Consider the following 15,801-nt stretch of genomic DNA (forward strand, 5'->3'; position numbering starts at 1 on the left):
CTTGTAGACCAGGCTGGTCTCGAACTCACAGAGATCCGCCTGCCTCTGCCTCCCAAGTGCTGGGATTAAAGGCGTGCGCCACCACCGCCCGGCTATGCATTTTGATTTTTAAAAAATAAAAATTTTTTATATCAAAGGATCAGTTTCTTAATTACTGAGGGTCTCAGTGCTCCCTTAAATGTGCTCTCAAGGCAAGGAAAGCACTGGGAGACCATACAATTATACTATGGACTCATGGCCCACAGGCACTTCCCAAATTCCACCTATCAGAAAGGCAGTTCATCATGTCCCCAACATTTACTTCACATGATGTTCCATAGCTGGAATGCACCAGTTTCTCCCTTTTCTCTCTCTCTCCAAGCCCTGTGAATTCTCTTATCTCCCTAAAGGGGTCTCACCTCTGCTTGTTTCATTGGTTGTTTAGGATTCTGCAAACTTTCATCTGGATAAATGAAAGCTTCTGAATGTCAAGTGCAGTTTGTCCTATTTCTTACCCATGCTCTTTTTCAACTTAAAAAGAGTCTGCAGCTTTAGCTGGAAATGTTAAAAACAGTTTTGGAAATTGTCAGCTCTGGTGGCACAGGCTGAGAATTCTAACTGCTCAAGAGGCTCAGGCAGAAGGATTGCAAATGCAAGACCTGCCTAGGCTGCACAGTGAATTAAGGGCCACCCTAGGAAACTCAGTGAAACTGTGTCTCAAAATTTAAAATAGAAAAGTGGGGCTGTAGTGGCGCACACCTTTAATCCCAGCACTTGGAGACAGAGGCAGGCAAATCTGTGAGTTCAAGGCCAGCCTGGTCTACAGAGTGAGACTGAGGACTGGCTCCATAGCTCCTGAGAAATCCTATCTTGAAAGCCAAAAAAAACTAAAGAAAAGAGAATTTGCCTAACATACGTGAGTGCTTGGGTTCAATCCCCAGTACCACAAAGAATAAAAAGTTCCAGACATAGCGGGTAATGAGAGCTACACAACAGTATAGATATGTGTAAGTTTATGCTATGTATTTCTATCTCAGTCAAAACCAGCATGTGTTGGCGCATACTAGTGCAAGCCCTTCCATCCTCCCTACAACATCATTCACCCAGACCCTGCTCATCTGCTGCAATCACCTTCTGGGGAAGCACCACCACTCCTGGAAACCTGTACTTGCCCTTCAAGGCCCAGCTCAAGTGTCGTCCCTTTGTGAAATTTGTGCAATCAGTTCCCCTCCCCCATCTCTAAGTCATTCTGTAGCATTCAGTAGAGAAGCAGGATCCTTTTCTAGCAGGAAACACTCTGGCGTGAACCATCTTATTCACTGTGTTCTTCCCCTATAACCTCCCCAATACATCACATTTTTGAAGTCTTTCCCTCTTTTGGTACTAGTTTTGGCTATAAAAGAGCAAAGGCATTCTCTTGGGTACTCGATGCTTCCTAAAATTCTCATTTCCCCATACTTTTGCATCAACTCAAGTTACCCCTGCAGTGGGTCCTCGTGGGGTGCTTCGGGGTGCAACAGGCTCAGGATCAGATGAGTTCTCACTTGGGGCCTCACTTTCTTCCTCATCTTCACCCTCGACCTGAAGAACAAAGTCTTCATCCCGAGCGCTGCCATCTTCATCACCCTGAGAGGTTGCTTGCCGGGTCTTCTTCGGCTTGGTGGGGCTGCTCACCTTGGGACTCTTAGGACCTGACAGTGGAGCAGGCAGGGCTGTTGAGAGCTCTTCAGCCAGTTCCTGAAGGTACAGAAGTGCCCTGTGGGACAGGGTGGAGTCAGAGCCATGCTCACAAGCACTGAACAGAGCCCACATTTCCAGACTTTATTATTATTTTACTGATCTCAGAAATGCTGGGAAGCAGCTGCCAGTTTCCCCTTCCCTCCAACAGAAGCAGAAACAGAAATCCAGGAAATTAAGTGATTTGGCATACATAGGCAAGCCAGATACCAAGGAATATGAGTTTAGGTTTTCTAATTCTAGGCCAATACATTCTTTACTCTACCACATAGAACATGAAGGGCAAGGGAAAGAAGGAAAGGCACATAAACACTGAAATATATTGAGTGGTAAAAGCAATGAAGACCTGGGGGAAGTCTGTGAAAAATGTGATGGAGAGCCAGGTGTGGTGGCGCACGCCTGCAATCCCAGCACTCGGGAGGCTGAGGTGGGAGGATCGCAAGTTCGAGGCCAACCTGGGTTAGGCAGCGACACCCTGTCTCAAAACAAAAACAAAACAAACAAAAAATGTGATGGAGTATGAGGTACAGAAAGAAATTACTTAGATACAAAAGTTAGCAACACATACCACAAAAGTGGCTGTAAGAGCTAAAGGGCTGCCCCACCCAGAACCCAGACACCACCCCTACTTACCTGACACCTCACCAGTCTTCCCATCTCTCCAACATCTGCCCACCCTCCCCTTCCACCACCAACCCTCCACCAGGCTGTGCCCCAGAATCCTTACACTTGGGCAGCCCTTCGGCGGGGTCGTTCCCCAGAAGGGGTCTCAAAATCCTCAGGGGGCCTCTTTGGATGTGGAGACTCTGGCTGATCTAGGCCTTTGGACAACTTCAGAAGTAGCAGGTCTCCCTTGGACTTTTGACTTCGTTTCTTAGGCATGGGGGTAGACAGAGGGTTGGACTGATCTAAGAGACCAGGAACCAGAGGGGTGGATGGAGGTTTACGCTGCTGAGACCTTTTAGGGCCTCTTGGTGTCCTACCACCTCTCCTCCCGGAAGGCTTTGAGGCCCTAGGGTTTGAGACCTTTGACATCTCTGAAGGAAGATCTGTAGAGAAGAACATGGTCTATGAGATGGGATCAGAGCTCAAGGTTCTTTGAAGTACAGTATATGGTACCCAAGTTTGTAAGAACCCATGAGCTCAGCATGCTAAGCATAGAAAGACAAGAAGAGCAAGGGCCAGGCACATACCTTGCTGTTCCAACCTGGTGAGGCTTTCCTGCTCTGGAGGAAGCCTCTTGTCAGAAGAATCCTCAAACCCGGGCAAGGGAGTAGGCAGTGACATCTCGATGGAAGTCTCCACACTGGATGTTTCTGAGGCGGCCTTGACATCCAGCTGGTTTAGTTCTTCTTGTCCAGGAGAGTCTACCACAATCATGTTCCCCACGGGGTCGGCCTCCCCCAGGGCAACATAGCCGACCCCGCAGGTATCCATCAGCACCCCCCAAAATGGCTGCCCTGCATACAGAGATACAACAATGAGTGGAACACTGAAGCTATTTATAGAGGCTCAGATTTTTCCCTTTCCCTTCCTTCAGAAGCAAGCATCCGGATCAATCATTCACTCATTCAAACAACTACTGGGGAGGTAAGATGACTTAGTAGGTTAAGGTGCTTGCCGCCAAGTCTCATGACTTGAGTTCAATCCCCCGATCCACATGGCATGCTGTAAGGAGAAAACCAACTTGTCCAAGTTGTATTCTGACTTCCACATTCTCACGTGTGCCCCCTCAACAAACAAATAAATGCACCCCCAACACACAACTATTATGTTAAGCATTGTTTTAGGAACTAGTAAATGACAAGAGAAACGAGGAGCTGAACATAGTAGTGCACACCTGTAACCCCTGCTCCCTGGAAGCCGAGGCAGGAGAGGTGCTTTGATTTTGAGATTAGCCTGGGCTACACAAACCCCTGTTTCGGAAAAGAAAAAAAGAAAAAAAAAAAAAACAACAATAGAAGACAGGCAAGATGCTACCTTCTTGAGATTTACATTCTCATGTAGCAGATAATAAGTAAGTAAACAATAATAAGCTAACATTTATTAACTGCTTACTATATACCAAACATTATACTTTATGAACATTACTTAAGCCTCATATATCTTCATAAGGATATGGAAGTGAATATTCAATTAACTTAGTTCTTACTAAAAATAATAAAATAAATCATATTCAGATTCCCCACCACAAGGGAAAAGGAGATAAAAATTATGCACCTCTAGGGAAGAATTGTAACTTTCTAAAAAATAGACTAAATAACAGCTCCCAAGCAGGTGTGACGGTGCAGAGCAAAGTCCTGGCTACTATGGAAACTGAAGCAAAAGGAATCTGGGACCAGCTTGGGATACAATACAGCAAGTCTCTTAATGATTAAATATACAGAGTTGCCAGATACTATAAAACTGACACCAAGCTAATGTAGGGTACCCAGAGGCAACATCCATTTCTGTGAATATTTAGTAAAGGGACAGATTTCCTTAAGAATAAGAGTAGTACTGAACTAAGTGGGATAGCACATTTATGAAATCCTAGCACTTGGGGGATTGGAGGCAGAAGTTCACGGCTAGCTTGGGCTACATGAGATCATGACGAGAGAGAGTTAGTTTTCTGGAACCTAGCCATCAATGTACATTTGAATTGGGGAGAGGAGGTGCCTACTGGCCAGAATATAATTAAAAATCATCCTATCACATTAAAAGAACTTCCTCACATCAAAAAATGGGCTAAAGTGTCCCAAATCTTTATGAACCCAGAAAAATCAGATAGATAACCACAGACCAAGGAGATTGGCAGAAGTAAAACCTTGACCACAAACAAAAAAATTGGCCAAATGTAACTTTGTAAAGATCTAGATTTTAGTCAGGGCAACCTGTTTGCCTTTGACAAGAGGCAAAAATAGTTCAAATCCCAGGAGGGAACCCTCCATAGGTTAAGACAAAAGATAAAAAATTCATCAGCTTCAATGGAAAAGTGTGCTCACATAAATCCTAAAAGAAAAATACACGCTCAGGCCCCCACCCCTCCTTAGGAGAAGCTCCAGCAATGGCAGCAGTAAATCTCTAACCCATGTGTGAGGACACAATGCAACCCCATAAGCTAAAGATACTACGTGTGGCAGCGCTGCTCTTTGAAGACCTGTATCTCATTCAAAACTAGTAATAGTAAAAAAAGAATCCAATGTATGATCTATACACAGATAGGACAGGAAGAAAAAAAAGTTAAAAAGTACCTTTCAAAAGAACTATTCCAGAAAATAGAAGAAAATTTTCAGCAAACACAAAAACTACAGGATCTAGGAGACAAGAGAAAACAATGGCAACATGGTTTGAGTAAATGGTCAGCCATAGGGAAAGGAATTAAGTAAAAAATAAGTTCTTGGAAATTATATCCACAGGAAGAGAAACAGCAAATTAAAACTATACTGCTGCCGGGCGATGGTGGCGCACGCCTTTAATCCCAGCACTCGGGAGGCAGAGGCAGGCGGATCTCTGTGAGTTTGAGACCAGCCTGGTCTACAGAGCTAGTTCCAGGACAGGCTCCAAAGCCACAGAGAAACCCTGTCTCAAAAAACCAAAAAAAAAGACATAAATGGAGGAGAGGTGAGGGGTTAACAACTAGTAATTTATGGCTTTGCTGCTGTTTTTGAAACAAGGTTTCACTATGTTGCCACAGCCTGGCTTTGAACTGACAAAATTTGCCTGCCTCTATTGGAATTAAAGGTGTGCTTCACCATCCCTGGTTTAAATAATTTAGGTTTTAAGAAAGAAGGCAATGTAAGGGCATATAATACTTATACTCCAAGGCCATCTTGGTTTACATTAATATAGTTAAGACCCTATATTAAACAAAAAAAAATTAATAGAAGAGAGGGAGGACTGGTGGTTGGCACCTGTAATCCCATCAGTAGAAGGTAGCAGAGGCAAGAGGATAGAGGCTTCCAGACCATCAGGGATACAGTAAGACCCTGTGCCCTCTCAAACTCTCCACACTCCAAATACTGAAATAAGGAAGGCATCAATCTATAGATCAAGAAGGCGTGGGCAAGGAGTCGGAGGCTGGAGAGATGGTTCAGCAGTAAGAGCACTTGCTGCTCTTGAGGAGGACCTGGATTTGGTTGCCAGGACCCATGTGGTGGCTCACAATCAACCAAAACTCCAGTGGTGCACAAACATACAGGCAGGCAAAGCACCCACACATGTAAAATAAACAAATGGCTTACTGTGCAAAAGAAAAACATGATCAATAAAGAATTATTAAGACCTGAGTCAGATGGTGGTGGCGCGCACCTTTAATCCCAGCACTTGGGAGGCAGAGACAGGCAGATTTCGAGGCCAGCATGGTCTACAAGAGCTAGTGCCAGGACAGCTAGGGCTATGACACAGAAAAACCCTGTTTAAAACAAAACAAAAATACCAAGACCAAAAATATTTGAGTGACAGCGCTCAATTTCAAAAAGTACATCTATGTACATCTCATCTCTTATAGAGGAAACGGCATCAGGCCCACTTCAGAGTTCAAAAAAAAAAAAAAAAAACTTGAAGTCAGAAAATAAAAAAGGCGCCGGGCTGTGGTGGCGCACGCCTTTAATCCCAGCACTCGGGAGGCAAAGGCAGGCGGATCTCTGTGAGTTTGAGACCAGCCTGGTCTACAGAGCGAGTTCCAGGACAGGTTCCAAAGCCACAGAGAAACCCTGTCTAGAAAAAAAACAAAATAAATAAATAAATAAAAAAGGCTTGAGAAAAAGTCTTTACTAAGCTGGAAGTCATTCATGTAAAGGCAATAGCATAAAATTCTTTCCTATGGGCTAGACAAGCAGTTCAGGGATAAAGCATTTGCCTAGCACCCCCAAAGCCCTAGATTCAATCCCCAGAACAGAAAGGGGGAGAGGGAGGAAGGGAGGGAGGAAGATTTTCTGATAGAGAAGCTGTGATGTAGAAAGACTGCCAGTATTTACAACAGTGACAGGATAAATTGAAATTAAGTAACTATGGTATCTATATTTATGAAACAGATTCTAATTTCAAACTTTAAAGTTTCAGTTGGCCATGATGGTGAATACTTGTAATCTCAGCCCTAAGGAGTTAAAGCTAAAGGATTTGGTGTTCAAGGCCAACCTGGAATAAAAACCTGTCTAAAACAAAGGCCTTGCAAAATGAACAACAACAAAAAACAATATTCTGGTTATAGTGAATAAGACAAAATCTATCTTCCTTGAAAGTTTGTACAGAGCACTTGTTGCTTGCATGTTTTACTTCAATATTCAAATCTGATGCACGGTAAATACAACAATTAGCTCATAACTTTTTCACCAGGTGGTTCAACATACAAAAACATCCTTTAGAAGATTCACTTCTTATGAAAGGAAGTGGCAATGAGTGGTTTAATTTATTCTTTCATTTGTTTGTTTTGAGATAGGGTTTCTCTGTGTAGCCCTGACTATCCTGAAACTAGCTCTAATTGACCAGGCTGGCCTTGAACTCACAGAGATCCTGCCTTTGCTTCCAGAGTGCTGGGATTAAAGGCAAAAATGCCACCAATGCTCGCTGAGTGGTGTAATTTCTATTAAGGTGTTTACAACACAAATTTTGGACAGGCAGTAAAAGAAGAACTGTTCAGTAAATTCTAGTTCAGAGTTTTTACATTCCCAAATTGTCTGCTTTCCTTGCTGCTTCAGGCTGCTAACCTGACTACTTGGGTAAAAGAAAAACAATTAGATAACACTACGTCATAAACATGGAATCACTTCACATACACTGTTCCCCCAAAGTATTTCTATCATACAACTAGTGACATATCAGATAATTAATTTTACGGATACACAAATGAACACTTTCATTTTGCTGCATTTTTATTTTAACTTGCACAGAAATCTGCAACTCACGTTACTCAGTTTATACTGCTAGAGACTAAGGAGTGTAAACTTGAAAAGAACAATTTAAAACTCGTAAGAAAACGGCACTACAAGTGAAACCGGTAAAAGGCAACGCTAGCAAAAGATTGGTTAAATTTATATAACAATATGTCCCCAAGGGCAAACTTAACTGATTATATCCAAAACCTCTCCAGCAAAGTGAATTACCTCCTGAGGGGGTGAGGTTGCCATCTCTGTCTTGCCCAGCCGACGGCCAACTTGCCGCGGGATAAAAAGCCCAGACAAGGAAACATAACTGGCCCGTGGCTGCGCCAATGGGGTTGCAGCGCGCGGGGCACAACCCCCGGGGTTAGAGCCACTGGGAGGAAAAAGGCTGGGACACAATAAGAGGGGACTGAGCACAACGAGGGGGACTGACTGCAATCAGTCTAGACGCCACCACCTGCCATTCCCCAATCCTGGCCGTGGGGGCAGCTTTCTCCACCCGCCTGTGCAGCGGGCGAGCCTGATTTCCCTCGGCCTGAGGACAACAGCGGGTTCACCGAGTCCACGGGGAGCAACGTAAGCAGCGCGGAAGCCTGGAGCCAGCTTACTGCGCTGCACACACCGCATGGGGGAAGAGAGGCTGGCAGGGATGGGGGGGATGCTCAGTGGCCACAGTGGGGACTGAGGTGAGAGCGCGACGGTTTTCGGAGGACGCGCGGAGGCTAGGAGGCGCGCTGCGTTGCGCGGGGATCAGAGCGGAATCGGGAACCGGTTCCCAGTGCCTTAGCGCTACGGCGAAAGAAGGGGAGGAGTATTTCTAGGTCCCCCGCACACCCCGTTGCGGTACACTCACCCGCGCCAAAGTCCTTCCGGAAGTCCAAGTTCGAAGATGGCGCCGCCTGTCGGGTCGCGGTTTTATGACGAAACCTGGAGCGGCTCTTCCTTGCCCCGCCCCCGGCACAAGGTAAACGCAAGCTCGGTCGGGAATGCGTTCCCTCCCGAGTTTTCTACTAAACTCTGTGTTCCATAATGCAGCGCGGCGCAGCGCTGAGCCCTCCGATGCCGGCGAGCTGGAGCCTGGCTTCCGCGGCCCTGGGACACTGCAGGGCCTTCTGGGAATTTCAGCAACCGGAAGGGGAGGTCGGCGCCTGCGCGGCACCGTGGCTTCCCCAGCGGCCTTGATGAAAAGCTTTGAAGGTGAGGTTGTCGCGCTTTAGCTGTCGCCCAGCGTTCCTAGCTGCCATTACTCAGGCTGTGGCGAACAGAGCCAGACCACACTGCTGCTTAACGGCAACCCCGAGCTTCAACGGACTAGAAGAGGAGCTACTGATTTTCTGCTGCTAAGTGAATGAACAGAGACAGGAAGAAAATAGGAGGGCTTGGAAAGAGGCCAAGAAAAGGAAGCGGGGGGGGGGGAGCCTAGTCGGGGTGGGTACGCGGCGCTCCTAAAGAGCTCGTCAGCCCGACTGCCAGGCCTCCCGTCTCCGGAGGTAGCCTATGATGGAGGAAACAAGTGCAACAAGTTTTCCTGAACCATTTAAAACCAGATAAATTTTCCAGGTCTGCCCATACCTGTAAGGAGGAGGAGGGTGAGAAAAAACGAACAGGAAGAGGTGGAATAAGCCAGTCTTTCCTTTTCCAAATACTCTTGTCCATTAATTCCCTTGATTAAACATTTAGGAGAAGTGTAGAAGTCGGTATAATGGCGCACAGCTATAATCGCATCACTGGGGAGGTGAAGGCCAAAGATCAGCAGTTCAAGGTCATCCTGGACCAAGAAGTTTGTCTTGTCTCAGAAAAAAATGAAAAATAAATAAGGGGAAACTGGGGTATGCTTGCTCTCCCTTGTAGTCCTTAGGTACTCAAAGCTGAAGGAGGAAGATCCCTTGAGTCCAGGACTTAAGGCCCTACTTGGTTAACCCTGACACTTAAAACCAAAGTATGGAGTTAGCCAAAACCTATGGGAGGAAAGAAAGGGGACACCCAGTTCTCTCCTGTCCCCTTATGCCCAGAGGGAGCATTTTGAATAGATGTCTTCTCTCCCCTCTTTTAGGTACTGGCTCCTCAACATTGTGTAGAGAGTTACAGATTTACTTCTGTAACGAACACAATCTCTTAAACTCCTACCTCTGGCTGGGTGGTGGTGCGTGGCTATAGTCCCTGAACTGGGAGGGAGACCAAGGGCAGCTTGGTCTACAGCCAGGGATGTGCAAAGAAACCCTGTCTCGAAAGAAAAACCCAAACAACAAAACAAAAATCTTCCTGCCTCTGATTAAGTTCCCTTTCATTTTGTCACAAAATTAATGGCTTTACTTTTGGAAAAAAAAAAAAAAAAGATGCTTTGTAGCTCAGAGTTCAAGACACCAAGGGCATCAAGACTTTTCAAACTTCACTAACCCAGGGGCAGTTAACCCCTTTCTCATTGTAGATTGTGTTTATGCTCAGATTCCATTCTTTCTCAATCTCATACCTTTACCCTAAGTGCCCCGGAGCTAACCACGGACCTGCCTCAGCCTCCTAAGTGCTCTCTGTATAAGCACAAACCTCCATACCCAGTTTGTCTCAACAACACAGACCAATGCTTTCTTATTTATGTGGAATAGCCTATGCACACATTCATGTCGATGCCTTTGGAGGCCAGAGGGTATATTGGGTCTCTGGTGCTGCAATTAACAGGTAGCCATGAGCCATCTAATATGGGTGCTAGAAATCAAATTCTGGTCCCCTTGAAGAACATCAAACACCCTTAACCACTGAGATAGCTCTCCAGCCCCTATCTGGCTACTTTTAACTGCGTATACTCGTATATTCCATATCTGTATGAAAATCTTCCTTATTCTATGTGCCTGCTTGGCATGTAACTATATGTAGTTAGTTACTGATTGGGTAACTGTGTAGTTAACTATTTTGTTATTTACTGATACTGCTGAGTATTTGTGTGGTCTCTGGTCTTTTGATGGTGTTGCATTGTTGCTATAATTCATGTCTAAGTTACTTCAGATATGCTACTCTGTGGCTAGGATGAATGCCTCAAAGCTGAGTTGCTGGCTCAATGTTATAGGTAGGCACATTTGTAGTTTTCATTGAAAAGTATTTTTTTTGGGGGGGGGCATTTTTTCGAGACAGGGTTTCTCTGTGGTTTTGGAGCCTGTCCTGGAACTAGCTCTTGTAGACCAGGCTGACCTCGAACTCACAGAGATCCACCTGCCTCTGCCTCCTGAGTGCTGGGATTAAAGGCGTGCGCCACCACCGCCTGGCGAAAAGTATTTTGTTGAGTGTTCTGTGTCTTGGTCTAATGTCTTTTTTGTTTGTTTGTTTGGTTGGTTTTGTTTGGGTCTGGTGCTTTTTTGTTTTGTTTCATTTTGGTTTTGGGACAAAGGTAGCCTTTGTAGCCTTTGGTGTCTTGGAACTTACTCAGTAGACCAAGCTGGCCTTGATAACTAACAGATCTGCCTGACTCTACCTCCCAAGTGCTGGGACTAAAGTAAAGGTGTGCGCCACCACCGCCCAGCTACGTCTCCAATTTCTTAATAGTTACCTTTCTGAGCATGAGGTTGACCTTGTTGATTTGCTTAAATTTGATGACTGAGTGGTACATTCAAAAAGCCCACCAGCTTATACTGACCTAAAAGTAAAGACTCCACTCGTAGTCAAAAGCCTGTAAGCTTACCCCTGAGATGGCCAAGATAGGTTTAAGGGTAGCCTGGGTTACATGACAAGATCCTGTCTGGGGCCGGGCGATGGTGGCGCACACCTTTAATCCCAGCACTCGGGAGGCAGAGGCAGGCGGATCTCTGTGAGTTCGAGACCAGCCTGGTCTACAGAGCTAGTTCCAGGACAGGCTCCAAAGCCACAGAGAAACCCTGTCTCGAAAAACCAAAAAAAAAAAAAAAAAAATCCTGTCTGGGGGAAAAAAAAAAAAACAGAAAACACAGGGACCAATTAAGTGTTTATCTTGCCTTTCCAGTATGATTTAGAGTTTAGAAAAACAAACTGATGTGAGGGTCTTACTCCCCACCCACTTCCTTTTTGAGTAGGCTCTCTTGCTAAATAACAGCCGGTGCTGTCCACAAATTCGTGATTCTGCTACCTCAGCCTTCCCTGGGCTGGAATACAGGCACACGTCTCCACACTCTTTAAAATGATTGTCATTGCTAAATACGGAATGTGTGAGAGTTAGAAAAAAAAAACACTTTTATATTCTGGTGAAATTACTATTCATTAGCATTTGGATAAAACCACTAAATAAAAGTTTCAGGGGAACCTTAAAGTGTCAGGCCACATTTATCACTAAAAATAAAGTCACAAATCATTGTTTGCTTGCAGATACAAAGCAATATGAAATACTTCTATCCGTTTAGGTATCACTGCCAAAAAGGTGACTAGAAAATCACAAGGCTTAAGAGAAACAACGTAAGTGACACCACTTTAAAAGAAAAGAGGTCACTCGGAAAGAAATGTTTCTGTTGAGTGCAAAAGCCGGAACCCTAAGATCTACGGACTAGACAGGTGAGATGCTCTCCTACTGAGCCACATCCCAGCCTTGCTTTTTGAAATATAATAATAAGGTATACGGATTTGTTCGGGCTCTGATTCAGAGTAACCTACTGTTTTAAAAAGCCAATTTTGAGGTCTGGAGAGATAGCTCAGCGGTTAAGAGCACTGACTGTTCTTCTGGAGGTCCTGAGTTCAATTCCCAGCAACCACATAGCTCACAACCATCTGTAATGAGATCTGGTGCCCCCTTCTGGCCTGCAGGCATAACACAGTATATATAATAAATATTAAAATATTTTTAAACTAAAAATATTTTAAAAAGCTAATTTTGAGTCAACCTGAACATTTGATTTTGGATTAGATAATCCTAAGGAAGCATTATTTAGTATGTGTGAACTGTATTTATTTATTTACATTTATTTATTTATTTTTGGTTTTTTGAGACAGGGTTTCTCTGTATAGCTTTGGAGCCTGTCCTGGAACTTGCTCTGTAGACCAGGCTGGCCTTGAACTCATAGGCCCGTCTCTGCCTCCTGAGTGCTGGGATTAAAGGCTTGCACCACTATTGCGTAGCATGAAGTGTATTTTTAGGAGACACGCTGAAGTCTGCAATAACGAAAATGATCAATGTCTGAAATTTTCTTTACAATAACAGCAAGGGAAAAAAAATAAGGTCTGGGGAGACGAAGTTGTCATTTGACTGCCATCTCTGTGTATCCCTCCACAGTTCAATATAATAAAAACTAAAGTTTGGCATATTTCAGCCTCAGGAAATGGCAGTGGGAGGAGCTTGAGTTCAAGGCCAGCACCAGCTATACAGTTCACTGTTGTGAAACCTTGTGTCGAAGGAAATAAAAAATGGCAAGTGTTGATAATTGTTGCATCTAATGATAAGTGTTCTCACACAGCTTACTCTCCCTTTGTCCTATGTAGAAATCAAAAACCTGGGTGGTGGTGGCGGCACACCCTGTTAGTCCCAGTGCTCTGGGAGACAGAAGAAGGTGGATTTCTGTGAGTTTGAGGCCAGCCTAGTCTACATAGTGAATTCCAGCAAGACCGCTGTCCTAAAAAACAAACAAACAAACAAAAAACACCTTTACAGATGATTTCTATTCCAAGGCTCAGGATCTCTTGGCTCTCGCCAAGTCTCGCCTCAGTCTACCTTTATAGCTTTATCTGTGAACATCACCGAACTTTACTCTGCAACGGGCTAGTCCTGTTTTTTCTTTCTTTGTTCGTGTTTTTTTTTTTTTTTTAAAGACAGGGTTTCTCTGTAGCTTTGGTTCCTGTACTGGAACTAGCTCTTGTAGACCAGGCTGGTCTCGAACTCACAGAGATCCGCCTGCCTCTGTCTCCCAAGTGCTGGGATTAAAGGCGTTGCTGCCGCCGCCACCACCACCCAACAAGAACTGTTTTTTCACAGGAAGCTATTTCCTCTGCTGATCTGCCTCCTGGTTCTTTTACTGAGAAAGGATTTTCCGAGGACTACATCATGTGTCCCCATTGAAGACAACTGTGCTAGGTAGAGTCAGTCACATCGTTCAAGGGGCTCATTTGTGTTGCCTTGAGCTCACAGTGAAGATAGCTCCTATGCCTTCCTACACTGTCCTTTAACCCGAGGGCCATGAAAGCAGAACCAGGCATTGTGACTCAGCCCACAATTCCCAGCACTTGGAAGGCGTGATTTAAGCCAACACCTTTTGTTATGAAATATTTTCAGATGTGTTACAATTGCTTATGCTGTGGAACATTTATTTTAATGATGCAAAGATGCATTACATTCTTTTTTTTTTTTTTTTTTTTTTTTACGAGACAGGGTTTCTCTGTGGCTTTGGAGCCTGTCCTGGAACTAGCTCTGTAGACCAGGCTGGTCTCGAACTCATAGAGATCCGCCTGCCTCTGCCTCCCGAGTGCTGGGATTAAAGGCGTGCGCCACCATTGCCTGGCTGCATTACATTCTTTTATATTGTATTTGTGAAGCTGTGTTATTTTACCTGACTAAAACACCTGATTGGTCTAATAAAGAGCTGAATGGCCAATAGCAAGGCAGGAGAAAGGATTGGCAGAGCTGGCAATCAGAATAAAACAGGAAGAGAAATCTGGAATGAGGAGGATAAAGGAGCAAGAAAACTAGGAGAAGAATGAAGAGATCTAACAACATTAGTGCAGCCATGATAGGCTGCAAACTAACTATACTAGAACTAGACCTCACCCTTACAATAACCAGGAAAAGCCACAAACTGTACCCTGTGGGAGACCAATCAGAATTGAGACAAACAAATACTAAATGCTCTAGAACATTAAAGATAATTTACATAATCTATATATAGATTGCCAATTTCCTTGCAACAAAACCAGTACCAATCCCTGTTTGGCAAAATTTCTGTTACCTCACTCTTGCCCAATCAGAAGTTCAACCCCCATTTGAATCCAGAATTCCCGTCCCCCCAGTCTTTACTCCTTAAAACCCTGCCATGGCTCAGCTCAGGGCTCTCTGATCCAGTCGCTGCATCAGAAGGGACAGCCGGAGAATTCAAGCTCGAGCTTGCAGTAAAGGCTCTTTGCTTTTGCAGACAAACTTGGACTCCTGGTGGTCTCTTAGGGGCTCATAATGTGGGCATAACAAGGATGCTAGGGCCAGCCACCCAGCTACGTAGCCAGACACAGAATAAGGAGGAAAATTAAATAGAGAAAGATAAAAGGCCAGGGACAAAAGGTAGATAGAATAATTTAAGAAAAACTGACTAGAAACAAGCCAAGCTAAGGCTGGGCATTTATAAGTAATAATAAGATTCCGTGTGGATTTATTTGGGAGCTGGATGGTGAACCCCCCCCCCAGAAAAACCAAAAAGAAAAAAAACAACCACAATCTTTTTTAAAATTATTTTTATGTGTATGTGCTTATGCCTATGTGAGTTTATTTGCCCACATGTGCAGGTGCCTGTGGAGTTCTAAGGGCATCAGATTCCCTGTAACTGGACGTAGATAGTTATGAGCCACATTCCTGGTATCAGAGCCAACCAACAATGTCTCAGAAAGTTAAGTGGTGTCACTTAAGTCATTTCTTTAGGCCCAGTAATTTCATATCTGCCTTATGGTAGCAACCCCTAAATGGGTCAAGGTACTTCATATTGCTTTGTTTCAGGAAGCAAACAATGATTTATAACTTTATTTTAAAATAATTTTGTAGCTAGGGTCTAACTATGTAGCCCAGATTCAGAAATCTGTCTCTGCTACTTGATTGATGGGATTTAAGGTGTGTCACTTCAGGCACAAGGTTGTCCTTGTCCACAGCCCCAGGCTTCATAAAACCCTGAACAAAACAAAACAAACTTATAGATTTGGATTCAGACTGCTTATGACCACATGAGCAACTGTGTTAAGTGAGTTCTTTGTGCCTCAGCTGAGTGGTCTTGGCTGAGTAACCTAACCTCTCTGTGGCTCCCTTTCCTCACCTTTAAGAGTCAGAAAGATGTGTTTAGATACAGGCTTTCTCTATGTAGCCCTGGCTGTCCTGGAACTCACTCTGTAGACCAGGCTGGCTTTGGATTCACAGACGTTAGCCTTCCCCTGCCTCTCCAATGCTGGATAAATGAGTAGCTCAGGCTGGCCTTGAACTTGTGATCCTCCTGCCTTTACCTCCTTCAGCAAATCCTACCAGTGTTAGCCATCAAAACCGGCCTTTTAAAATTTTTTTGCTTTTATTTTTGGTGTTGGTTTTTCGAGA

General features: G+C 44.4%; 1 protein-coding gene across 6 annotated transcripts in view; it reads right to left on the reverse strand.

Moving 5' to 3' along the window:
* The window catches only part of Gtf3c2 (general transcription factor IIIC subunit 2), a 25,721-nt gene extending 17,021 nt beyond the window's left edge, over positions 1 to 8,700 (reverse strand). Inside the window, exons 1-6 of one of the 6 annotated variants that reach the window (XM_005371365.2) lie at positions 8,431 to 8,700; positions 4,950 to 5,012; positions 2,910 to 3,176; positions 2,444 to 2,765; positions 2,063 to 2,191; positions 1,459 to 1,735 (exon numbers count right to left, since the gene is read on the reverse strand). In XM_005371365.2, the coding sequence (XP_005371422.1) occupies positions 1,459 to 1,735; positions 2,063 to 2,191; positions 2,444 to 2,765; positions 2,910 to 3,153 (972 nt within the window). In that variant the 5' untranslated portion in view covers positions 3,154 to 3,176; positions 4,950 to 5,012; positions 8,431 to 8,700. Of the gene's footprint in view, positions 1 to 1,458; positions 1,736 to 2,062; positions 2,192 to 2,443; positions 2,766 to 2,909; positions 3,385 to 3,556; positions 3,587 to 4,949; positions 5,013 to 7,799; positions 8,406 to 8,430 lie in introns of those variants that run through there. The other 5 variants (XM_026778100.1, XM_013355224.2, XM_026778102.1 and 2 more) reach the window with 5 other exon arrangements.
* Positions 8,701 to 15,801: the final 7,101 nt, after the last annotated feature.

This window comes from Microtus ochrogaster, unplaced genomic scaffold (genome assembly GCF_000317375.1).
Source record: "Microtus ochrogaster isolate Prairie Vole_2 unplaced genomic scaffold, MicOch1.0 UNK106, whole genome shotgun sequence".
NCBI lineage: Eukaryota > Metazoa > Chordata > Mammalia > Rodentia > Cricetidae > Microtus > Microtus ochrogaster.